We start from the raw sequence: 27,828 nt of genomic DNA on the forward strand, positions 1-27,828 counted from the left end.
TGCTAAGAATGGATCCTTTCTAGAGAAGGAGTTTCTCTCGAAAGAAGTGAGTGGGAGGAAAATAGAAAACTTGATAAGGTAATTGTACCTTCTCTCTTATTGGAAATTAGTTCATCACAGAAATCTGTTCCTGTGACTACTACACCAATTAGTGAGGAAGCTAATGATGATGATCATGTAACTTCAGATCAAGTTACTACCGAATCTCGTAGGTAAACCAGAGTGAGATCCGCACCAGAGTGGTACGGTAATCCTATTCTGGAGGTCATGTTACTTGACCATGACGAACCTACGAACTATGAGGAAGCGATGGTGAGCCCAGATTCCGATAAATGGCTTGAGGCCATGAAATCTAAGATAGGATCCATGTATGAGAACAAAGTGTGGACTTTGGTGGACTTGCCCAAGGATCGGCAAGCCATTGATAGTAAATGGATCTTCAAGAGGAAGACGGACGCTGATAGTAGTGTTACTATCTACAAAGCTAGAATTGTCGCAAAAAGGTTTTCGACAAGTTCAAGGTGTTGACTACGATGAGAGTTTCTCACTCGTATCTATGCTTAAGTCTGTCCGAATCATGTTAGCAATTGCCGCATTTTATGAAATCCGGAAAATGGATAAACAAAACTGCATTCCTTAATGGATTTATTAAAGAAGAGTTGTATATGATACAACCAGAAGGTTTTGTCAATCTTAAAGGTGCTAACAAAATGTGCAAGCTCCAGAGATCCATCTATGGACTGGTACAAGCATCTCGGAGTTGGAATATGCGCTTTGATGAGATGATCAAAGCATATAGTTTTATACAGACTTGCGGTGAAGCCTGTATTTACAAGAAAGTGAGTAGGAGCACTACAACATTTCTGATAAGTATATGTGAATGACATATTGTTGATCGGAAATAATATAGAATTATTCTGCAAAGCATAAAGAGTGTTTGAAAGGAGTTTTTCAAAGAAAGACCTCGGTGAAGTTGCTTACATATTGAGCATCAAGATCTATAGAGATAGATCAAGACGCTTGATAAGTTTTTTCAATAAATACATACCTTGACAAGATTTTGAAGTAGTTCAAAATGGAACAGTCAAAGAAAGAGTTTCTTGCCTATGTTACAAGGTGTGAAATTGAGTAAGACTCAAAGCCCGACCACGGCAGAAGATAGAAAGAGAATGAATGTCATTCCCTATGCCTTGGTCATAGGTTCTATAAAGTATGCCATGCTGTGTACCAGATCTATTGTATACCCTACCACTGAGTTTGGCAAGGGAGTACAATAGTGATCTAGGAGTAGATCACTGGACAGCGGTCAAAATTATCCTTAGTGGAATAAGGATATGTTTCTCGATTATGGAAGTGAAAAAAGGTTCGTCGTAAAGGGTTACGCCAATGCAAGTTTTGACACTAATCTAGATGACTCTAAGTCTCGGTCTAGATACATATTGAAAGTGGGAGCAATTAGCTAGAGTAGCTCCATGCAGAGCATTGTTGACATAGAAATTTGCAAAATACATGCGGATCTGAATGTGGCAGACCCGTTGACTAAGATTCTCTCACAAGCAAAACATGATCACACCTTAGTACTCTTTGGGTGTTAATCACATAGCGATGTGAACTAGATTACTGAATCTAGTAAACCCTTTGGGTGTTGGTCACATGGCGATGTGAACTATGGGTGTTAATCACATGATGATGTGAACTATCGATGTTAATCACATGCTGATGTGATCTAGATTATTGACTCTAGTGCAAGTGGGAGACTGAAGGAAATATGCCCTAGAGGCAATAATAAAGTTATTATTTATTTCCTTATTTCATTATAAATGTTTATTATTCATGCTATGATTGTATTAACCAGAAACATAATACATGTGTGAATACATAGACAAACAGAGTGTCACTAGTATGCCTCTACTTGACTAGCTCGTTAATCGAAGATGGTTATGTTTCTTAACCATAGACAAAGAGTTGTTATTTGATTAACGGGATCACATCATTAGGTGAATGATCTGATTGACATGACCCATTCCATTAGCTTAGCACCCGATCGTTTAGGATGTTGCTATTGCTTTCTTCATGACTTATACATGTTCCTATGACTATGAGATTATGCAACTCCCGTTTGCCGGAGGAACACTTTGTGTGCTACCAAACGTCACAACGTAACTGGGTGATTATAAAGGTGCTCTACAGGTGTCTCCAAAGGTACATGTTGGGTTGGCGTATTTTGAGATTAGGATTTGTCACTCCGATTGTCGGAGAGGTATCTCTGGGCCCTCTCGGTAATGCACATCTTAAGCCTTGCAACCATTGCAACTAATGAGTTAGTTGCAAGATGATGTATTACGGAAAGAGTAAAGAGACTTGCCGGTAACGAGATTGAACTAGGTATTGGATACCGACGATCGAATCTCGGGCAAGTAACATACCGATGACAAAGGGAACAACGTATGTAGTTATGCGGTCTGACCGATAAAGATCTTCGTAGAATATGTAGGAGCCAATATGGGCATCCAGGTCCCGCTATTGGTTATTGACCGGAGACGTGTCTCGGTCATGTCTACATTGTTCTCGAACCCGTAGGGTCCGCACGCTTAAGGTTTCGATGACAGTTATATTATAAGTTTATGAGTTTTGATGTACCGAAGGAGTTCGGAGTCCCGGATGAGATCGGGGACATGACGAGGAGTCTCGAAATGGTCGAGACGTAAAGATCGATATATTGGATGACTATATTCGGACATCGGAAAGGTTCTGAGTGGTTCGGGTATTTTTCGGAGTACCGGGGAGTTACGGGAATACGGGAGAAGAAGTATATGGGCCTTATTGGGCTTTAGGGGAGAGGGAGAGGCAGGCCGCCCCCCCCCCCCAAGGCCTAGTCCGAATTGGACTAGGGGGAGGGGCTGCGCCCCCTCCTTCCTTCTCTTCCCTCTTCCCCTTCCTTGTCTCCTACTCCTAATACTTGGAAGGACTCCTAGCTTGACTAGGAAAGGGGGAATCCTACTCCCGGTGGGAGTAGGACTCCCCTATGGCGCGCCATAGAGAGGGCCGGCCCTCCCCTCCTCCACTCCTTTATATACGGGGGCAAGGGGCACCCCATAGACACACAAGTTGATCTTTGTGATCGTTCTCTTAGCCGTGTGCGGTGCCCCCTTCCACCATAATCCTCGATAATATTGTAGCGGTGCTTAGGCGAAGCCCTGCGACAGTAGAACATCAAGATCGTCACCACGCCGTCATGCTGACGGAACTCTTCCCCGACACTTTGCTGGATCGGAGTCCGGGGATCGTCATCGAGCTGAACGTGTGCTAGAACTCGGAGGTGCCGTAGTTTCGGTGCTTGGATCGGTCGGATCGTGAAGACGTACGACTACATCAACCGCGTTGTCATAACGCTTTCGCTATCGGTCTACGAGGGTACGTAGACAACACTCTCCCCTCTCGTTGCTATGCATCACCATGATCTTGCGTGTGCGTAGGAATTTTTTTGAAATTACTACGTTCCCCAACACTTAGTACTTGTCCTCTCATGTCCGTGTTCTTCGTCCTGAACTTAATCTCAAAGAGTGATTTGCTCTTGTGGTGTTATGAACGCTTATAATATCATTACCATGTTGAACTCGATGATATCTTTGCTTCTGGTACAAGTGAATGTTTCTTTTTAAGCTAGTGTTGGTGGTGATTAGATAGCGGTAATGACTATATGATGATTAAGTAGAGGTAATGAGACGACTATTATATGATGATTTTTAGCTAGCTATGAAAACTATTGTTGGTGATGATATATATGATGCAAGAGTTTTTATATTAATATGATGATGATGAGCTATTATATCATTTATGAAAGAAACCGCAGATTAGTTTCAACTGGATGGATTCTAGCTAAGTGATCAAGTATATGCCATATCCATATTACCTCGATCACTTAATTAGGTGATCAAGTATATATAATATGGATATGGCATATACTTGATGACTTAGCTAGGATCCACATGCATCCAGTCAAACTAATCTGCGGTACTTTCACCTAATGATTTAACAACTCATTATAATGTAAAACAATCACTAAATTAAATTGAAAACGCAAAATTAAAGTAAAAATAAAAAATAAAACCAAAACACACCCAAACATTTAGTACCGGTTGGTGTTACCAACCGATACTAATGTCCTACGCGCCCCTGGAGCTGGCTCGTGCCACGTGGTTGCCCTTTAGCGCCGGTTCGTGCGTAACCGGTACTAAAGGGGGGGGGACCTTTAGTCCCCACACTTTAGTGCCGGTTACCGAACCGGCACTAAAGGGCCTTACGAACCGGTGCTATAGCCCGGTTTTGCACTAGTGCTAGGGCATACACCGGTCTAGCGCACTCTTAGCAGGCACCACATGCGCACGCTGCAAAGGCCGCCGCCATCGTCTTCTACCGATCCATCTTCCGAGCAGATATCGATGCATCAACCTTACCAAGCCTACCATCGACGACACCACGGCGCCAGACAACGCCACCTCCCTATGCGCGTCCATCATTTGTCATCGAGACTCCACGTCTTTGATGCGTCACATGAAACGTCGTTCCACCGTTGAAACCGTCCACTAGTCCCTTGAGCCAATGCGCACCTCCAAGAATCACGCCCCCAAGGAGGGAAGGACACAAGAGCACTGACATCATCCGATCGACCGATCTAGGGTTTCCTCCGGAGGTAGTTGATAGAAGCCAGGAGCTTCTCCATGGCGAGGCCTTCAAGAAGGGGACGACATAGAAGAGTGCCTCCATCACCGGCCTTGGCAACTAGCCAAGAGCAAGGTTTTTGTTGGAAATATGCCCTAGAGGCAATAATAAATTGATTATTATTATATTTCCTTGTTCATGATAATCGTCCATGCTAGAATTGTATTGATAGGAAACTCAGATACATGTGTGGATACATAGACAACACCATGTCCCTAGTAAGCCTCTAGTTGACTAGCTCGTTGATCAATAGATGGTTACGGTTTCCTGACCATGGACATTGGATGTCGTTGATAACGGGATCACATCATTAGGAGAATGATGTGATGGACAAGACCAAATCCTAAGCCTAGCACAAAGATCGTGTAGTTCGTATGCTAAAGCTTTTCTAATGTCAAGTATCATTTCCTTAGACCATGAGATTGTGCAACTCCCGGATACCGTAGGAATACTTTGGGTGTGCCAAACATCACAACGTAACTGGGTGGCTATAAAGGTACACTACAGGTATCTCCGAAAGTGTCTGTTGGGTTGGCACGAATCGAGACTGGGATTTGTCACTCTGTGTAAGCGGAGAGGTATCTCTGGGCCCACTCGGTAGGACATCATCATAATGTGCACAATGTGATCAAGGAGTTGATCACGGGATGATGTGTTATGGAACGAGTAAAGAGACTTGCCGGTAACGAGATTGAACAAGGTATCGGGATACCGACGACCGAATCTCGGGCAAGTATCGTACCGATAGACAAAGGGAATTGTATACATGATTGATTGAGTCCTTGACATCGTGGTTCATCCGATGAGATCATCGTGAAACATGTGGGAGCCAACATGGGTATCCAGATCCCGCTGTTGGTTATTGACCGGAGAACGTCTCGGTCATGTCTGCATGTCTCCCGAACCCGTAGGGTCTACACACTTAAGGTTCGATGACGCTAGGGTTATAAAGGAAGTTTGTATGTGGTTACCGAATGTTGTTCGGAGTCCTGGATGAGATCCCGGACATCACGAGGAGTTCCGGAATGGTCCGGAGGTAAAGATTTATATATAGGAAGTCCTATTTTGGCCATCGGGACAAGTTTCGGGGTCATCGGTATTGTACCGGGACCACCGGAAGAGTCCCGGGGGTCCACCGGGTGGGGCCACCTATCCCGGAGGGTCCCATGGGCTGAAGTGGGAAGGGATCCAGCCCAAAGTGGGCTGGGGCGCCACTTCCCCTAGGGCCCATGCGCCTAGGGTGAAAGGGGAACCCTAAGGAAGAGTCCCAAGGAGGGAAGGCACCTCCTAGGTGCCTTGGGGGGGGGGGGAGGGAAACCTCCCTTGGCCGCCGCCCCCCTAGGATTGGATCTCCTAGGGCCGGCGCCCCCCCTTGGGCTCCCTATATATAGTGGGGAAGGAGGGCCTCTCAAGACACACTTTTTGCCTTGGTGCAGCCCTCCCTCTCTCCCAAGTCCTTCTCCTCATCTCCCGTGGTGCTTGGCGAAGCCCTGCAGGATTGCCATGCTCCTCCATCACCAGCACGCCGTTATGCTGCTGCTGGATGGAGTCTTCCTCAACCTCTCCTTCTCTCCTTGCTGGATCAAGGCGTGGGAGACATCATCGGGCTGTACGTGTGTTGAACGCGGAGGTGCCGTCCGTTCGGCACTAGGATCATCGGTGATTTGGATCACGACGAGTACGACTCCATCAACCCCGTTCACTTGAACGCTTCCGCTTAGCGATCTACAAGGGTATGTAGATGCACTCTCCTTCCCCTCGTTGCTAGTCTCTCCATAGATAGATCTTGATGACACGTAGGAAAATTTTGAATTTCTGCTACGTTCCCCAACAGTGGCATCATGAGCTAGGTCTATTGCGTAGATTCTATGCACGAGTAGAACACAAAGTAGTTGTGGGCGTTGATTTTGTTCAATATGCTTACTGTTACTAGTCCAATCTTGATTCGGCGACATCATGGGATGAAGCGGCCCGGACCGACCTTACACGTACTCTTACGTGAGACTGGTTCCACCGACTGACATGCACTAGTTGCATAAGGTGGCTGGCGGGTGTCTGTCTCTCCCACTTTAGTCTGATCAGATTCGATGAACAGGGTCCTTATGAAGGGTAAATAGCAATTGGCATATCAGGTTGTGGTTTTGCGTAGGTAAGAAACGTTCTTGCTAGAAACCCATAGCAGCCACGTAAAACATGCAAACAACAATTAGAGGACGTCTAACTTGTTTTTGCAGGGTATGCCATGTGATGTGATATGGCCAAAAGGATGTGATGAATGATATATGTGATGTATGAGATTGATCATGTTCTTGTAATAGGAATCACGACTTGCATGTCGATGAATATGACAACCGGCAGGAGCCATAGGAGTTGTCTTTATTTATTTATGACCTGCGTGTCAACTTAAACGTCATGTAATTACTTTACTTTATTGCTAAAGCGTTAGCCATAGTAGTAGAAGTAATAGTTGGCGAGACAACTTCATGAAGACACGATGATGGAGATCATGGTGTCATGCCGGTGACAAGATGATCATAGAGCCCCGAAGATGGAGATCAAAAGGAGCAATATGATATTGGCCATATCATGCCACTATTTGATTGCATGTGATGTGTATCATGGTTTTGCATCTTGTTTACTTAGAAGGACGGTAGTAAATAAGATGATCCCTCATAAACAATTTCAAGAATGTGTTCTCCCCTAACTGTGCACCGTTGCTAAAGTTCGTCGTTTCGAAGCACCACGTGATGATCGGGTGTGATAGATCCTTACGTTCACATACAACGGGTGTAAGACAGTTTTACACATGCAAAACACTTAGGGTTAACTTGACGAGCCTAGCATGTGTACAGACATGGCCTCGGAACACAGAAGACAGAAAGGTCGAGCATGAGTCGTATAGAAGATACGATCAACATGAAGATGTTCCCGACGTTGACTAGTCCGTCTCACGTGATGATCAGACACGGCCTAGTTGACTCGGATCATGTAATCACTTAGATGACTAGAGGGATGTCTATCTGAGTGGGAGTTCATAAGATGAACTTAATTATCCTGAACATAGTCAAAAGGATTTTGCAAATTATGTCGTAGCTCGCGCTTTAGTTCTAATGTTTAGATATGTTCCTAGAGAAAATTTAGTTGAAAGTTGATAGTAGCAATTATGCGGACCAGGTCCGTAAACTGAGGATTGTCCTCATTGCTTCATAGAAGGCTTATGTCCTTAATGCACCGCTCAGTGTGCTGAACCTCGAACGTTGTTTGTGGATGTTGCGAACATCTAACATACACGTTTTGATAGCTACGTGATAGTTCAGTTAAACGGTTTAGAGTTGAGGCACCAAAGACATTTTGAAACGTCGCGAAACATATGAGATGTTTTGAGGGCTGAAATTGGGATTTCAGGCTCGTGCCCATGTCAAGAGGTATAAGACCTCTGACGATTTTCTTAGCCTGCAAAATAAGGGAGAAAAGCTCAATTGTTGAGCTTGTGCTCAGATTGTCTGAGTACAACAATCATTTGAATCAAGTGGGAGTTGATCTTCCAGATGAGATAGTGATGTTTCTCCGAAGTCATTACCACCAAGCTGCTAGAGCTTCGTGATGAACTATGATATATCAGGGACATATATGATGATCCTTGAGATATTCGCGATGTTTGACACCACGAAAGTAGAAGTCAAGAAGGAGCATCAATTGTTGATGGTTAGTGAAATCACTAGTTTCAAGAAGGGCAAGGGCAAGAAGGGATACTTCATGAAGCGGCAATTCAGCTGCTGCTCTAATGAAGAAACCCAAGGTTGAACCCAAACCCGAGACTAAGTGCTTCTGTAATAAGGGGAACAGCCACTGGAGCAGAATTACCCTAGATACTTGGTAGATGAGAAGGCTGTCGATAGAAGTATATTGGATATACATTATGCTAATGTATACTTTGCTAGTACTCCTAGTAGCACCAGGGTATTAGATACCGGTTCGGTTGCTAAGTGTTAGTAACTCGAAATAAAAGCTATGGAATAAACGGAGACTAGCTAAAGGTGAGCTGATGATATGTGTTGGAAGTGTTTCCAATGTTGATGTGATCAAGCATCGCACGCTCCCTCTACCATCGAGATTGGTGTTAAACCTAAATAATGGTTATTTGGTGTTTGCGTTGAGCATAGACATGATTGGATTATGTCTATCGCGATACGGTTATTCATTTAAGGAGAATAATGGTTACTCTATTTATTTGAATAATACCTTCAATGGTCTTACACCTAAAATGAATGGTTTATTGAATCTCGATCGTAGTGATACACATGTTCATGCCAAAAGATATAAGATAGCAATGATAGTACCACCTACTTGTGGCACTGCCACGTAAGTCATATCGGTATAAAACGCATGAAGAAGCTCCATGTTGATGGATCTTTGGACTCACTCGTTTTTGAAAGTTTGAGACATGCGAACCATGTCTATTGGTGTATATGCATGAAGAAACTCCATGCAAATGGACTGTTTGGACTCACTTGATTTTGAATCACTTGAGACATGCAAATCATACCACATGGGCAAGATGACTGAAAGCCTCGTTTTCAGTAAAATGGAACTAGAAAGCAACTTGTTGGAAGTAATACATTTTGATGTGTGCAGTCCAATGAGTGCTGAGGCGTGTAGTGGATATCGTTATGTTCTTACTTCACATATGATTTGAGTAGATGTTGAGTACATTTACTTGAGATGAATCACGAGTCTGAATTATTGAAAGGTTCAAGTAATTTCAGGGTGAAGTTGAAAGATCGTTGTGACAAGAGGATAAAATATCTATGATATGATCATAGAGATGAATATCTGAATTACGAGTTTGGCACAGAATTAAGACATTGTGGAAATTGTTTCACAACTAATACAGCCTGGAACACCATAGTGTGATGGTGTGTCCGAACATCATAACTGCACCCTATTGGATATGATGCATACCATGATGTCTCTTATCGAATTACCATGATAGTTTATGGGTTAGGCATTAGAGACAACCACATTCACTTTAAATAGGGCACCACGTAATTCCGATGAGATTACACCGTATGAACTATGGTTTAGAGAAACCTAAGCTGTCATTTCTTAAAAGTTTGGGGCTGCGACGCTTATGTGAAAAGGTTTCAGGCTGATAAGCTCGAACCCAAAGCGGATAAATGCATCTTCATAGGACTCCCAAAACAGTTGGGTATACCTCCTGTCTCAGATCCGAAAGCAATAAAGGATTGTTTCTAGAATAGGGTCCTTTCTCGAGGAAAAGTTTCTCTCGAAAGAATTGAGTGGGAGGATGGTGGAGACTTGATGAGGTTATTGAACCGTCACTTCAACTAGTGTATAGCAGGGCACAAAGAGTTGTTCCTGTGGCACCTACACCAATTGAAGTGGGAGCTTATGATATTGATCATGATACTTCAGATCAAATCACTACCAAACCTCGTGGGATAACAAGGATGCGTACTATTTCAGAGTGGTACGTAATACTGTCTTGAAAGTCATGTTGCTAGACTACAATGAACCTACAAGCTATGGAGAAGCGATGGTGGGCCCGGATTCCGATATATGGCTCGAGGCCATAAAATCCGAGAGAGGATCCATGTATGAAAACAAAGTGTAGACTTTGGAAGAACTACTTGATGGTCGTAAGGCTGTTGAGTACAGATGGATTTTAAAAGGAAGACGGACAATGATGGTAAGTTTCACCATTAAGAAAGATCGACTTGTCGTTAAGATATTTTCCGACAAGTTTAAGGAGTTGACTACGATGAGACTGTCTCACTCGTAGCGATGCTAAGAGTCTGTTGGAATTATATTAGCGATTACTGCATTATTTATGAAATCTTGCAGATAGGATGTCAAAACATTGTTTCCTCGACGATTTTCTTGAGGAAAGGTTGTATGTGATACAACCGGAAGCTTTTGTCAATCCTGAAAGATGCTAATAAGTATGCAAAGCTCCAGCAATCCTTCTAAGGACTGGAGTAAGCATCTCGGAGTTGGAATGTATGCTTTGATGAGATGATCAAAGATTTTGGTGTATACAAAGTTTATGAGAAACTTGTATTTCCAAAGAAGTGAGTGGGAGCACTATAGAATTTCTGATAAGTATATGTTGTTGACATATTGTTGATCAGAAGTGACGTAGAATTTCTGGAAAGCATATAGGGTTATTTGGAAAGTGTTTTTCAATGGAAAGCCTGGATTAAGCTACTTGAACGTTGAGCATCAAGATCTATAAGGATAGATCAAAACGCTTAATGGTACTTTCAAATGAGCACATTCCTTGACATGATCTTGAAGGTGTTCAAGATGGATCAGTCGAAGAAGGAGTTCTTGCCTGAGTTGTAATGTATGAAGTTAAGATTTAAAGCTCGACCACGGCAGAATAGAGAGAAAGGACGAAGGTCGTCCCCTATGCTTAAGACGTAGGCTCTAAAGTATGATATGTTGTGTACCGCACCTGAAGTGTGCCTTGCCATGAGTCAGTCAAGGGGTACAAGAGTGATCCAAGAATGGATCACAGGACAACAGTCAAAGTTATCCTTAGTAACTAGTGGACTAAGGAATTTTTCTCGATTATGGAGGTGGTAAAAGAGTTCGTCGTAAAGGGTTACGTCGATGCAAGCTTAACACCTATCCGGATAGCTCTGAGTAGAGATACCGGATACGTATAATGGAGCAACAATTTAGAATAGCTCCAAGTAGAACAGTTATTTGGAATAGCTCCAAATAGAACGTGGTAGCTACATCTAGGAGATGACATAGAGATTTGTAAAGCACACACGGATCTGAAAGGTTTAGACCCGTTGACTAAAACCTCTCTCATAAGCAACATGATCAAACCTAGAACTCATTGAGTGTTAATCACATAGTGATGTGAACTAGACTACTGACTCTAGTAAACTCTTGGATGTTAGTCACATGGCGATGTGACCTGTGAGTGTTAATCACATGGCGATGTGAACTAGATTATTGACTCCAGTGCAAGTGGGAGACTGTTCGAAATATGCCCTAGAGGCAATAATAAATTGATTATTATTATATTTCCTTGTTCATGATAATCGTTTATTATCCATGCTAGAATTGTATTGATAGGAAACTCAGATACATGTGTGGATACATAGACAACACCATGTCCCTAGTAAGCCTCTAGTTGACTAGCTCGTTGATCAATAGATGGTTACGGTTTTCTGACCATGGACATTGGATGTCGTTGATAACGGGATCACATCATTAGGAGAATGATGTGATGGACAAGACCCAATCCTAAGCCTAGCACAAAGATCGTGTAGTTCATATGCTAAAGCTTTTCTAATGTCAAGTATCATTTCCTTAGACCATGAGATTGTGCAACTCCCGGATACCGTAGGAATACTTTGGGTGTGCCAAACGTCACAACGTAACTGGGTGGCTATAAAGGTACACTACAGGTATCTCCGAAAGTGTCTGTTGGGTTGGCACGAATCGAGACTGGGATTTGTCACTCCGTGTAAGCAGAGAGGTATCTTTGGGCCCACTCGGTAGGACATCATCATAATGTGCACAATGTGATCAAGGAGTTGATCACGGGATGATGTGTTACGGAACGAGTAAAGAGACTTGCCGGTAACGAGATTGAACAAGGTATCGGGATACGGACGATCGAATCTCGGGCAAGTATCGTACCGATAGACAAAGGGAATTGTATACGGGATTGATTGAGTCCTTGACATCGTGGTTCATCCGATGAGATCATCATGAAACATGTGGGAGCCAACATGGGTATCCAGATCCCGCTGTTGGTTATTGACCGGAGAACATCTCAGTCATGTCAGCATGTCTCCCGAACCCGTAGGGTCTACACACTTAAGATTCGATGACGCTAGGGTTATAAAGGAAGTTTGTATGTGGTTACCGAATGTTGTTCGGAGTCCCGGATGAGATCCCGGACATTACGAGGAGTTCCGGAATGGTCTGGAGGTAAAGATTTATATATAGGAAGTCCTATTTTGGCCATCGGGACAAGTTTCGGGGTCATCGGTATTGTACCGGGACCACCGGAAGAGTCCCAGTGGTCCACCGGGTGGGGCCACCTATCCCGGAGGGTCCCATGGGCTGAAGTCGGAAGGGATCCAGCCCAAAGTGGGCTGGGGCGCCACTTCCCCTAGGGCCCATGCGCCTAGGGTGAAAGGGGAACCCTAAGGAAGAGTCCCAAGGAGGGAAGGCACCTCCTAGGTGCCTTGGGGGGGGGGGGAGGGAAACCTCCCTTGGCCGCCGCCCCCCTAGGAGATTGGATCTCCTAGGGACGGCGCCCCCCCCCCTTGGGCTCCCTATATATAGTGGGGAAGGAGGGCCTCTCAAGACACACTTTTTGCCTTGGTGCAGCCCTCCCTCTCTCCCAAGTCCTTCTCCTCATCTCCCGTGGTGCTTGGCGAAGCCCTGCAGGATTGCCACGCTCCTCCATCACCACCACGCCATTGTGCTGCTGCTGGATGGAGTCTTCCTCAACCTCTCCTTCTCTCCTTGCTGGATCAAGGCGTGGGAGACATCATCGGGCTGTACGTGTGTTGAACGCGGAGGTGCCGTCCGTTCGGCACTAGGATCATCGGTGATTTGGATCACGACGAGTACGACTCCATCAACCCCGTTCACTTGAACGCTTCCGCTTAGCGATCTACAAGGGTATGTAGATGCACTCTCCTTCCCCTCGTTGCTAGTCTCTCCATAGATAGATCTTGGTGACACGTAGGAAAATTTTGAATTTCTGCTACGTTCCCCAATAGTTTTCACCCGGATCTGCTCGACGAACCTCCATCTAGCATTGTGTGCACGGGACGACCACCAATCTCTGCTGCCACGCAGCGAACAGGCTGCATCGGCCAGATCAAATCTGACTGGAGGCTAGACCACACATGCAGCTGACTCATCCATCAGGCCCTCCACACGGCTACCACCGATCTGAGGTCAGATGGCCCGCCGCCGCATAACAGGCCACTGCCTGAAGCAGGGCCGACCGCCAAGTCGCCAAGACCAGAACGGCCACGCCTCCTCACATCGAGGGGCCCCGCACCACCCCTAAGCCGCAAGAGAGAGGGAGACGCCCGCCATCGCCATCGGCGGAGGGAGGGGAGGAAGGAGGTGACACCCCCATCAGCTAGGGTTGCGGCACCACCAGAGTCGCTTGAGCTGGGGCGACGCGGGGGTCGGAATGAGATGGGAATTCACCATATCCATGGTTCAAGTGTCTAGGAACTTTCAAATCCCGCGCCCAATGCGCCTGAGCAAACACTCATAAGAGATAAGGACGTGGGCATTATTTCGGGGACTCAAGATTGGGAGCTATGTCTCCAATTATTGTAGAGTCACCTAATTATATCAATACCTATAGATACTTACCAAACTATCGGACTTCGTCTATCTCTATAAAGGTCAGACAAAGCCCCACCGACGTATACAGTCATGCGGGAGCACATACCTGTCATATTTGAATTGGTCCATAAATTCGGCAAGTCAAAATTCAGAAGAGATTGTTGCAAACTAACCAACAATTTGCCTTGCCGTGGAGCAAACGGATAAGTCGAAAAATTGCGATTCTTCAAGGAGGCAAGATTCGAGAAGCATAAGGGGATATCATGTAAAGCTTAGGGAGAGATTGTTATGAATAATCTCGAGTAAGTGGTTGAGTCTAATTGAGTTAGATTTGATTTGTGTTAAGCTAATTAGGTAGTGTGGTTTGCATGGCATGAGTTATAGTAGTCCGGCTAGGATTAGTACACTTGGCCATTTATACGTGTTGTTTAGAGTTTGGGTAAAAATATGTTGAGATGTCCAATCCGAGTATGTCTATGTGTGTGCTAGAATGTGCAGTGTATGTAAGCACAGCCTTGGGCGTGTGTTTAGTAATACCATGAGACGAAGAAAATAAAGAAAACAAAGGCGCGAGACGAGCCTTTGGGAAAAGTTTTTTATTGTATATATGTGTGTTCGTTGTTTTGATGTAATCGATCGTGGGTGAACCCCAACAACACCAGTAACCTATTCTCTCCGTGTACAAAGTTAGTATAAAATTGGGTTATCTATTTTGAAACGGAGGAAGTAGCATGTAATAGATAGGTAGGTAGGGAGTAGGACTATTATCTATCCGAGGACCCCGAACCTTGATATATAAAAGCATCGTGTTACTTTTATTGCTGACGAGCTGCCTTCAGGCACCACCCATCGTCTACAATTTTCCTTGACTACATCCAGATCATGATATCGGTGGTGCATTAATCGTCGACACTAGTGGTGAAAGGAGCTGCACCTGTGGGGCGGGGCGAACAATGGGAAAGTTAAAGGAGGGCCCACGATTGGCCGAGAGAATCATGTAGGGCACATCAAATGTCACTGGAAGTCACAGAACTTCAGAAATATGATCTGCTGGCCACGAAACTTGTCAAAACGGGTGCACATTAGTCAATTTGGCTCCGCGAGGTAGGCGCCATTTACGGCGCACTTCTCATATGAGGGCGCTGGGGTTCTTTCCTTTTTCTTGTAAATATTTACTCATGTATGCTCATGTGTACACAAGGGCAATGTGGTCGCCTCCTAAGTCTACCGGACGCACGGTCATCGGCGAGCACTGGCGAATCTTGGATGAAAATGAAGGGCAGGCTCAACTTCAGTACAAGGGGCTGGAATAGGTAAACAACAGGCTAGACACTTAGATAGTGGGTTGAGATAGGCTGGGAACTAGTAGTAAATTTTTGTTTTTCAATTTTGGAGGGCAGGCTTGAGCCTGTTGAAGCATGGCCAGTAGAATCGCCACTTTCGGCGAGTGCATTCCAAAGCAAATAAAAATAGATGCTATATCCCAGCAAAGTTATCCTCTAGATTCTCCCAACAAACTTTGGGCTTGAAGCCTAAATAAGACACACCTTGCTTGGAAACATTGGCACCAGTCAGCATCCATCCATGCATCACATGGCCAACGAAGCTGGCTAGCAGCCTAGCTAGCATAGCATAGATTCTAACTTGCACACCAATGAGAAGCTAGGTAGCTCTTAACCTTCTCATCCAATGACGTGGCCATCAATAAACTCCACTGAACCGGTCGACCGAATCCACGCGTGGCAATTGATTGTTTCCATTCACCAGACACCAGAGCAAGCAGACAAGTGCAGATCTACAAAAGGGTAGACGTATTAGACAGCTCGCCGTACTGAACTGACGTGTTCGGTTGCTGATCACTCGATCCCTCAGCTGATCCAGTGTTCATGTCAGTAAACGCATGCAAGTGAAGATTAAGTACTCATAGATACGTACACCAACTTTAGATTCCTAAAGATGACTAGCTTAGCTTAGCTAGGCCAGCCAGAACATGCATCTGGCGATTCTCCAGGCCGGCTTACATATGCATGCATCGATCGATGCATGTGGCGACTGGCGAGCAGGTGTAAACTATTCCCGGCCGGCGGCCGACTGTTTTGTTTCATCCCCTCTGCTGCTTGATTAGCGCGCGAGGCTAGCCTAGATCCTCGTGGTCGGTCGACCGGTCCGGCGACTTGTGTCTCGCTGCCTGTCTGCTTGCTTAGCTTCGATCGATCCGGCCGGCATCGGCCGACATGGATCAGTGTGCGTCCAGGGTGCTGCCGATCATCGACGAGGGGTCGGAGTCGGAGTCGGAGACGGGGTCGGCGGAGGGTGTGGCGCCGGAGACGACGACGAGGAAGGCCGCGGCGGCGAGGGCCATAGCCGAGCGCAGGAAGGCGATCGTGGCCAGGATGAGGGAGCTGCTCCGGCGCGCCGTCGTGCAGTCGTCGTCGGCGGCAGCGACTCAGTCCAAGCTGCGCTCCTCCACCGTGGCCACCGCCAAGAAATGGAAGGTACGTAATTAATCGGGAAGGAGCGGCCTGAAACGAATCTTCCTCGTTGACCATTGTTATACTTATGTCCGTGCTTTCTTGATCGGTTTCCAGAGGGTGGTGACCTTCAAGAGTAGAGATCGCCGGCGTTCGGTCGTCCACGGCGGCGGCCTCGACGGCATGAGCTCCGCGTCGTCGGTGTCCAGCGCCAGCAGGAACAGCCTGAGCAGCCGGGACGCCACATTCCCGCGCTCCCCTCCGCCGCCGTTCGCCGCCGCCAACAAGATATGCTTCGAAGAAATCATGGCGATGGAGCATGAGGCTCACTGGATCACCACGGATTCCGACTGTAAGCTCGCTCAGCTCAGCTGCATTGCTCGTTTCATCTTCAAAACTCTAACCTGTGTGTGAGTTGGAGCAGCCTTGTACTGTGCGAGCGGTGTTGATTTTTTTTCTACTTTTTGATGAATTTGCAGTCGTCGTGCTGGAGCTCTAGACGGCGGAGACGACGACGAGGACGCGGTGATCTCTCCGACGAGCAAATTAACGTACCGAGCGGCGTGGATTCGTTGGAGGTCCGGCCCAAGTCTTGCAAATCGTCCTGGCATGATCACACAAGTTTCTGGGCTAATAGTAGTGAGCCTTGCAGACCAAACAAATAATGGACCGGCATATATGTGTATTGTAAAGGCTGATTTTCCTTCTTCTTCTTTTTTTAAATTATTATTGTGCATTTGCTATTTGACGGCTCAAAGAGTTCGGACAGATATTGTATTTTTAGAAGAAGAAATCATCTTTGCGTAACTTAATTACTGTAAACAGATTTGTAGTAATGCAAGCATACTAGTACCGCATCACTTTAAAGATGAGAACAAAATAGAAAGGCTTAAAGTACTTTTGATAGAACTCACCTTTCAATTTCTCGGGATTCTTTTGGTACACAACTTCAGTCCTGGGTAAAATTGTCTGAACAAACATGATATGACTTCCAAATGTTGGTGTACCATGTTCAAAGAAAATCATCATATATTTTGTCGTGCAATGATTGGGCAACGGCAGTGTTCGTAGATCACCGGAGCATCAATGAAGTCAATTCATGCAATCTGAGATCAAAGCAGAAGTTGAGATTATGAGAAGAATAACCATTTCACAAACATACATTTGAAACTAAGATGAACCATGTTATTACAAGTCACCATGACACATTTTCCCAACCTCCTCATTTTGTTAATGCAACACCAAAAGGCAGAGCGAATCGTATAATTCTTTTGCACGAGCCCAACAGGTTGGTGTCGGCACGTGATCGGACTCTATGGTGGCGTGCAAGGGTTCATGTCATTGCGCACTCGGAGGATACAACTTCTGTGGCGACATGAGGGTTTTAGGCCGGTGTCTGCTCGGAGGAAGAGGCTTTCAGGGCCAGCGATATGAGTGAGCCAAGGGGGCAGAGCTAGATGGGCAAGAAGTTGGGACTGGGGAGATCGAGGTGGTTGAGGGGTGGTAGGGTGGAAGTGGAGACGTCTGCAGATGTGGGAGTGGATTAAGGAGAAAGAGAGATGAGTAGCGAAGCAACTAGATTTTGGAAAACGTTGGTCTCAAACCCAAAAAAGTGAATTTCCACGCTCTATTTTTACTTACTATTGTTCCACCGACAATTATTTCTTATCTCCGAGAATGGTTGAACATAATAGCGTAATGCAAGTAAAATTGGACATGTGATGCAAATATCATGCATTAACTTGTTTATGCCTTGTCAACAAGGATGCTTATGTCTTGTTTGACTATGCTTCATAGTCGACATATTCTCAGAAGCTTTTCATTACTACACTAACTGAGATGTCATAGCAAACTAAGCAAAAAAAAGCAAACCACTGCGCAGACACGGTATAGTGGACACATTCATAAGTAATATTGGTGATTACCTGTCGGAGAATCTTGGAGTTTCTTATACAGCTTGATCACACCCTCCATTAATATTGTTATTTAAGTTCCTCGGCTCATTAGGCTCCTAGAGTCCTTAGCTCATTTTCCCCATTTGGTATTTGATAATCTCTAAACGTGGTGGATCTAGCATTTCACTTACGTGGGATCGATTTGTAAATTTTGTAAATTTACAGTTTAACGTTCATTATATATTTTAAAGAGACATACATATTTTTTTAGTTATATCAAATAGATTGCATTTTAATTTTCCAAAATAGTTCAAATGTATTACTCAACCTTACTTAAATTTATATATTTTTAGCCATAACAATCTTGAGTACATTGCTTTATCTTGCAGAACAATATCACTAAATAAATACAACTAAGAAAATCAACAACCACCAACCATAAAAAAATTCAAGTTGTATGTATCTCTCGCTATATTCATTGTCATCCAATCGACATAGCACCCAGGTTGTTATGAGTGGTAAAAAAATATGTTTCAAAAAGTATTACGTGTTCAGCTTCAGAAATTATCCCTCCTCCAACACCATATAAGTGGATACAAAAATCTAAGCTTCAAATAGAACTTAAAGTGTTTGCATGGCTAATTATCTCCCGCCGACTGAATACAAGAAATGTGCTTAGGAGACAAATGAACATTGGTAACAACATTTGTTTTGTGCTTTGCGCCTGATGAAAAATTGTGCGTTTAATTAATTTCCGTTGTAGTTTTATTGTGGCGTGACAGACAAGGTTTAACATCATCACATGGCCTCAAAATAACACACGGATTGGTAATATTCAGTAGGTTGGAACAAATTATCCTAGACGTCTCCTCTTTGAACTATTTACTAATCATTGCTTGGAATATCAAGAAGGATCGCAATAACCAAATTTTCAAAGGGATTTCACACTCTCTATGTGCTCAAAAGGAAAGAACTAAGACTGGTTTGATTCTTCTTTCCTATGTTGGTTTGCTATCTGGAGGTTCCAATCTTATGTAAACTATAAATATTATCTGCTAATATAGAACCGTAGGAGCCTCTCTTACAGTTTATAGGTCAACAAAATGTTCCCACAAAAATCAGGAAAATAACACTAGTTTGAGATGAAATTACATCCAATTGTAAAGATACATTATTTTTTTTGTTTTGTTCCAACTTGCTTAACTGAAATCTCATGGGTTTTTGAACCGATGGTCTCTTTTTTATTTCACCAATTATGTATATCAAGTTAATTATTGCATGTTTGAATAAACGATAGACTAAGATGACGGAGAATATATGTTGTTTGTTCATATGTTAGCCAACACTAAATTGAACATATAACATTTATATGAACAAGTAAATGGCAAATCATTTTGTGGCATCTATAACATGAATTTCATGTATCAAAATATTATTATAAAAAATATAACAAGATGATGTAGTGTTTGTTCAGACATTAGGAAAGACTAAATAAACATGTGATATTTAGATAAATTTAAAGCTAAATTCACAAATACATATTTTTATTTAGATTATATCACCATCCGGCAAATAACCCACTTGACCTCTAAACTCACATATGGTTATCTGTCGATATAGTCATAAGGGGTAGAATCGCTATTCCATCTGTGTACTAGCAGCCAAAAATTCAACAACGAAAAGCAAAAAATGGATCAGTATGCCAAGGGGTGTGATCAGAGGAGTGGCTCAATTCAAGGCCGGAGCACGTTTAAGGGACGAGGTGAAAGGAAAGGTGGTGTGGAAGCCAGAGGAAGCTAGCACAAAGCGGCAAGATGCATAGTAGTCACGCAACCCAGCCGCTCACCGCCACCAGCACATCATTGCAGGAAACAAAACAAGACGCAAGGGCGGCGACCATGGTCAAGCTGAGCGGTGGCGGTGTCAACCCTATGACTAGAGAGGATGGATGAGGCAACACGAATATCTTCGGGGAGCCGTGGGAGAAGGGAGAAGGAGGAGGAGGCAATGCGCCAAAGGAAGGAGTGAAGCACCACCTAGCAGTGTTTCTTTGAAGGAAAGATCAAGCCATGAGGTCGATCTCCATGCGTAGGAGCCTAATGTAATGGACGAGAAGTGACGGGGAGACATATCATCTTAACAACCCATAGCATTTCTGCACCAAAATAATCCTTCCTCTTGTCCTTCCCACAAACCACTTCTGCAACGGGTTCTAACTTTTAATTTCTCCATAGTACAATCATAGAATGAATTAAAATGAGTAGTAACCAACCAATGGAACCAAAACATCAATGATAGATATAGTATTCCTATCAACTTCATGGCCTATTTTATTCACAAGATTGAAAAACGCGGGAATAAGAAAAAACATAAGATTACAATGTCATGCCCTTTTGAATCCTATAATATTAAGGTTTGTTTGATTTCATCATAGTAAAAACAAAGGATTGGTTTTAAGAGGTTCGAATGGATGCTAAATTCCTATGTAATGTAGTAGAAAGAGACAAGACAAGCGTCACCGAGGATATAAACAATAAATTAACAAAATTGTTCACGTCGGAGGAGCTATGTGACACTTTATCCTAGATTGGGCTGCTAAAGGCTCCCGGCTCAGACGGTTTCCCAACCCATTTCTCTCAATGGAATTTGAAATGTGTTGGGAGATGATGCCATTAATGGAGTTCTGAATTTCTTTGAACATGGCGCCCTGCCAAAAGGAATAAACGATGTAGTGATGGTGCTCATCCAAATGTCAATGATCCTCAATCTTTAAAGAATTACCGGCCTATTAGTTTATGCAACATCATTTACAAATTGATCTACGGTGCCTTGTTAACCGCCTTCGTCCACTCTTGGATGACGTCATCTCTCAGACACAGAGCACATTTATCCCGGGGCGCATGATAATGAATAATACTACTGTAGTGTTCGAGTCCTTCCACAAGATCCAACACAGCAACAACAATCACAACACCCACTGCGCGTACAAACTAGATTTGGCAAAGGCCTATGACAGGGTGGAGTTTTTTGGAGGATTTTTTATAAATTAGTTATAACTATGACTGTTGTGATTTTTTTTATTTCCCCCAGGTTTAGAAAGTAGCAAGGATACGATATGAATTTGATTAGACTCGAGATGTCGATAAAAGGTAGATGGTTGGTCTACATTCTAGAGTTGGTTATGATGATAATGTGTATTTATTTTTCTACTTAGATCTTAATTTTTAAACAGAAAAAGAGATTTCAGCCCTATTTACATGCTATAGACAAAAAAAATAGACATTCCTCAATTAATCCAAAATTGTATTGTTGGTGCCTGGTGATGATTAAATGTGCATTTGTAGATAACTGGGATCCTTATCTTCTTCTAAGAGCATTTACTTTTTAATGTCCCTCTTCTTCTCCTATTATTAATAACATATACCACACGGCCCTTTGATGGTTTATTAAATTATGAATGTCTTCCTGAAGCCAATAATATGATTGTTTCAGTTTTCAGTATTGTATCGGGACAAATTTTAGCATCTGAGATTACAACTAGGTCGTAAGTTTTCTTATGCATTATCTTTCCCAAATTTTTAATTATAGATGCTACCTATATCTATACTATTCTCACATTCTAATATCATTTTTTGTTTGCAGTGAACTTGCTCTTGACAGGGAGCAACTATTCGATCAAATTGCAAAGAATGATGGAATACATTAAAAGATTAAGTTTATCTCTTTGTTATACACATCTCGGCTTTCATAATAAGTTTTCTTTGTTCTATAGAATATTTACATTTTAGCTATAGGGAGAATCATCGCAAGGATTATCATTATGTAAGTCTGGTTGTAAACATGAAATACTACAGGAAATCTTTTAGCATATTCTAGCATACATATTGTACCTCCATAACATTGCTGCCAATCTTCCTCCTTCTGGTCTTCCTTCACCTAGTTTTTCATCGAAACTCTCTGTCTAGCCAAAACAATGCTTATAAATCCTTATCAAGGAGCCCACGATCATTATTACAAAAGATTTCACAACAAAGATTTCCACTAGACCAGCCCTATAAATACATATACTCACCTTCCATCACCACTCTCATCATCATGGTGGGGGAGTTGTAGGAGATATGCCCGAGAGGCAATAATAAATGATATTATTTATCTCTGAGTTCATAATTATGTTTACGTTCCATGCTTTAACTGCAATGATTCTCGAGTTTGCAATATCCACGAGGCTCGGGGGAAGACTCATATGCACGTGTGGAATAATAAACGGTAAGAATTATTCCTAGTCTGGCCTCTAAGACTAGCTCAAGTGTTGCATGATGGTTCTGTTTTCCTGATCATGGGCATGTCTATGCCAGCAATTTTGAGGGCACAATGTTAAGAGAACATTTGTGTTGAATCGACCCGGATTGATGTTATGCTATGAGATTCATTCGTCACAAGTTAATGGTACATAACACAGAGATGGTTAATGTTTGCATGATTCCTTAGACCATGAGAGTATCGAGTTTCTTCATGCTTGCTTCATGAACTTTGGGGTTTGTTAAACGTCATCCGTAAATGGGTGGCTACTACGGCAGCTTACGGGTTCATGGAAAAGTATGTCAAGTAACTTGATAGCTCAAGATTGGGATTTGCTCCTCCGGCGATGGAGAGATATTCTCGGGCCCTCTCGGTGTTACGGTATCCATAATCGTCTGGCTAGACACCTTGTGATTTGATCACTGGGATGCCGGAACACGGAAACGGGAAAAGAGAACAAAACCGGTAACGAGGTAACTTGCATGGTGGACAAATTGTTCGTCCACGGGGATGCAATAAATCTCACCTCGGGTGTTTGTGACATATCGCGAAGCAACAGGAATAGCTCACTACAACTGGAGGTTCACCCGAATATTTATTCGTGTGGGTATAGGGGTCAATATGGGTATCCACGGCTCCGATATTGATCATTGATCGGAAGGGGTTCCGGGTCATTTCTATACTTCACCGAACCTATAGGGTCACACGCTTAAGGGTCATCTATCTGCTGAATACTAGACAAGGAGTCTGAGAGAAAATCATCAAAAAAGTTTTGGACACCGAAAAGTTTCGGACAGTGGAAAAGTTCCGCAGAGAGAGGTCACCGGATGAGTTTTGGTGAAACCGAAATAGTTGTTTCGGGGTATGCCATTAAGTCAAAATGGTTTCGGCGCATGCCTGATAATTCTTCGAGGGTGCCAGAATCATCTGGAAACTTTTTGGAATTTTCAGAAATAAAAACCGGAAATGTTCCGGAGCTGCAGGAACCAGTTCAGATGCTTTTCGCAGATGAAAATCACTAAACTGGAATTGTTCCAGAACGTGTTGAAAATTATTATGGTGGGTACTGGAAATGTTCTAAGCCCACATAAAAATTTCCAGTTCAAACGAACGCTGAAAAATGTTGTCGTGAATAGTGAAAGTGCTTTTTGGGATATGTTATGGAAAGCCACCTTTTGGGGCTTTGCCCAAAAGATCTAGGGATGACATGGAAGGGTGGGAACCTCCTTTTTGGGGGCCCCACAAGGGGTGGGACGTTCATGGGTGCAGCTCATCCATGGGGCCCCACTTGTCCCTTGTTTTCACTCTTTAGGTCCTTGGGAAGGACTCCATTTCATGTGGGTTTTGGGTTTTCTTGTAAAACCACTCTACTGTTGGGGAACGTAGTAATTTCAAAAAATTTCCTACGCACACGCAAGATCATGGTGATGCATAGCAACGAGAGGGGAGAGTGTTGTCTACGTACCAACGCAGACCAACTGCGGAAGCGATCACACAACGTAGAGGAAGTAGTTGTACGTCTTCCCGATCCGACCGATCCAAGCACCGTTACTCCGGCACCTCCGAGTTCTTAGCACACGTTCAGCTCGATGACGATCCTCGGGCTCCGATCCAGCAAAGCGTCGAGGAAGAGTTCCGTCAGCACGACGGCGTGGTGACGATCTTGATGTACTACCGACGCAGGGCTTCGCCTAAGCACTACAACGGTATGATCGAGGTGGAATTTGGTGGCAGGGGGCACCGCACACGGCTAAGGAACGATCAACAATGATCAATTGTGTGTCTAGAGGTGCCCCCTGCCCCCGTATATAAAGGATCCAAGGGGGAGGGGTGCGCCGGCCAAGGAGAGGGCGCGGGAGGAGTCCTACTCCTACCGGGAGTAGGACTCCCCCCCTCAATCCTATTCCAACTAGGATTCCCAAGGGGGAAAGGAGAGAGAGGGGGGCCGGCCCCTTCTCCTAGTCCTAATAGGACTTGGGGAAGGGGGGGCGCGCGGCCAGCTATGGGCTGCCCCTTTTCTCTTTTCCACTAAGGCCCATGAAGGCCCATATGGTTCCCGGGGGGTTCCGGTAACCCTCCCGGTAATCCGGTAAAATCCCGATTTTACCCGAAACACTTCCGATGTCCAAACATAGGCTTCCAATATATCAATCTTTACGTCTCGACCATTTCAAGACTCCTCGCCATGTCCGTGATCACATCCGGGACTCCGAACAACCTTCGGTACATCAAAATGCATAAACTCATAATAACTGTCATCGTAACGTTAAGCGTGCGGACCCTACGGTTCGAGAACAATGTAGACATGACCGAGACACGTCTCCGGTCAATAACCAATAGCGGGACCTGGATGCCCATATTGGCTCCTACATATTCCACGAAGATCTTTATCGGTCAGACCGCATAACAACATACGTTGTTCCCTTTGTCATCGGTATGTTACTTGCCCGAGATTTGATCGTCGGTATCCAATACCTAGTTCAATCTTGTTACTGGCAAGTCTCTTTACTCGTTCCGTAACACATCATCTCACAACTAACATCTTAGTTATAATGCTTGCAAGGCTTATGTGATGTGTATTACCGAGAGGGCCCAGAGATACCTCTCCGACAATCGGAGTGACAAAACCCTAATCTCGAAATACGCCAACCCAACATCTACCATTGGAGACACCTGTAGTACTCCTTTATAATCACCCAGTTACGTTGTGACGTTTGGTAGTACCCAAAGTGTTCCTCCGGTAAACGGGAGTTGCATAATCTCATAGTTATAGGAACATGTATAAGTCATGAAGAAAGCAATAGCAACATACTAAACGATCGGGTGCTAAGCTAATGGAATGGGTCATGTCAATCAGATCATTCAACTAATGATGTGACCTCGTTAATCAAATAACAACTCTTTGTTCATGGTTAGGAAACATAACCATCTTTGATTAATGAGCTAGTCAAGTAGAGGCATACTAGTGACACTCTGTTTGTCTATGTATTCACACATGTATTATGTTTCCGGTTAATACAATTCTAGCATGAATAACAAACATTTATCATGATATAAGGAAATAAATAATAACTTTATTATTGCCTCTAGGGCATATTTCCTTTAGTCTCCCACTTGCACTAGAGTCAATAATCTAGATTACACAGTAATGATTCTAACACCCATGGAGCCTTGGTGTTGATCATGTTTTGCTCGTGGAAGAGGCTTAGTCAACGGGTCTGCAACATTTAGATCCGTATGTATCTTGCAAATCTCTATGTCTCCCACCTAGACTAGATCCCGGATGGAGTTGAAGCGTCTCTTGATGTGTTTGGTCCTTTTGTGAAATCTGGATTCCTTTGCCAAAGCAATTGCACCAGTATTGTCACAAAAGATTTTCATTGGACCCGATGCACTAGGTATGACACCTAGATCGGATATGAACTCCTTCATCCAGACTCCTTCGTTTGCTGCTTCCGAAGCAGCTATGTACTCCGCTTCACATGTAGATCCCGCTACGACGCTTTGTTTAGAACTGCACCAACTGACAGCTCCACCGTTTAAAGTAAACACATATCCGGTTTGCGATTTAGAATCGTCCGGATCAGTGTCAAAGCTTGCATCAACGTAACCTCTTACGGTGAGCTCTTTGTCACCTCCATATACGAGAAACATATCCTTAGTCCTTTTCAGGTATTTCAGGATGTTCTTGACCGCTGTCCAGTGATCCACTCCTGGATTACTTTGGTATCTCCCTGCTAAACTTATAGCAAGGCACACATCAGGTCTGGTACACAGCATTGCATACATGATAGAGCCTATGGCTGAAGCATAGGGAACATCTTTCATTTTCTCTCTATCTTCTGCAGTGGTCGGGCATTGAGTCTGACTCAACTTCACACCTTGTAACACAGGCAAGAACCCTTTCTTTGCTTGATCCATTTTGAACTTCTTCAAAATCTTGTCAAGGTATGTGCTTTGTGAAAGTCCAATTAAGCGTCTTGATCTATCTCTATAGATCTTTATGCCTAATATGTAAGCAGCTTCCCCGAGGTCTTTCATCGAAAAACTTTTATTCAAGTATCCCTTTATGCTATCCAGAAATTCTATATCATTTCCAATCAGCAATATGTCATCCACATATAATATCAGAAATGCTACAGAGCTCCCACTCACTTTCTTGTAAATACAGGCTTCTCCAAAAGTCTGTATAAAGCCAAATGCTTTGATCACACTATCAAAGCGTTTATTCCAACTCCGAGATGCTTGCACCAGTCCATAAATGGATCGCTGGAGTTTGCACACTTTGGTAGCTCCCTTTGGATCGACAAAACCTTCTGGTTGCATCATATACAACTCTTCTTCCAGAAATCCATTCAGGAATGCAGTTTTGACATCCATCTGCCATATTTCATAATCATAAAATGCGGCAATTGCTAACATGATTCTGACGGACTTAAGCATCGCTACGGGTGAGAAGGTCTCATCGTAGTCAACCCCTTGAACTTGTCGAAAACCTTTTGTGACAAGTCGAGCTTTATAGACAGTAATATTACCGTCAGCGTCAGTCTTTTTCTTGAAGATCCATTTATTCTCAATTGCTTGCCGATCATCGGGCAGGTCAACCAAAGTCCATACTTTGTTCTCATACATGGATCCCATCTCAGATTTCATGGCCTCAAGCCACTTTGCGGAATCTGGGCTCACCATCGCTTCTTCATAGTTTGTAGGTTCATCACGATCTAGTAGCATGACATCCAGAATTGGATTACCGTACCACTCTGGTGCGGATCTCACTCTGGTTGATCTACGTGGTTCAGTAGTATCTTGTCCTGAAGTTTCATGATCATCATCATTAGCTTCCTCACTGATTGGTATAGGTGTCGCAGAAACAGTTTTCTGTGATGTACTATTTTCCAATAAGGGAGCAGGTACAGTTACCTCGTCAAGTTCTACTTTCCTCCCACTCACTTCTTTCGAGAGAAACTCCTTCTCTAGAAATGATCCATTCTTAGCAACGAATGTCTTGCCTTCGGATCTGTGATAGAAGGTATACCCAACAGTTTGCTTTGGGTATCCTATGAAGACACATTTCT

At 43.8% G+C, this 27,828-nt stretch overlaps 1 protein-coding gene across 1 annotated transcript; it reads left to right on the plus strand.

Annotated features, from left to right (window-relative positions):
- Positions 1-16,322: 16,322 nt before the first annotated feature.
- LOC123130032 (uncharacterized) lies at positions 16,323-17,058 on the plus strand. The gene is made up of 3 exons (XM_044549987.1): positions 16,323-16,583; positions 16,677-16,911; positions 17,039-17,058. Exons 1-3 carry the CDS (start codon positions 16,323-16,325, stop codon positions 17,056-17,058), a joined length of 516 nt encoding a protein of 171 aa, XP_044405922.1.
- Positions 17,059-27,828: the final 10,770 nt, after the last annotated feature.

Source organism: Triticum aestivum, chromosome 6A (assembly GCF_018294505.1).
Source record: "Triticum aestivum cultivar Chinese Spring chromosome 6A, IWGSC CS RefSeq v2.1, whole genome shotgun sequence".
NCBI lineage: Eukaryota > Viridiplantae > Streptophyta > Magnoliopsida > Poales > Poaceae > Triticum > Triticum aestivum.

What these genes read in the sequence shown, in the direction of transcription:
- LOC123130032 (XM_044549987.1), top strand. Translation starts at nt 16,323, where the DNA reads ATGGATCAGTGTGCGTCCAGGGTGCTGCCGATCATCGACGAGGGGTCG. An exon ending in CCACCGCCAAGAAATGGAAG is followed by an intron (nt 16,584 to 16,676) that starts GTACGTAATTAA and finishes ATCGGTTTCCAG; the next exon opens with AGGGTGGTGACCTTCAAGAG. An exon ending in GATCACCACGGATTCCGACT is followed by an intron (nt 16,912 to 17,038) that starts GTAAGCTCGCTC and finishes ATGAATTTGCAG; the next exon opens with TCGTCGTGCTGGAGCTCTAG.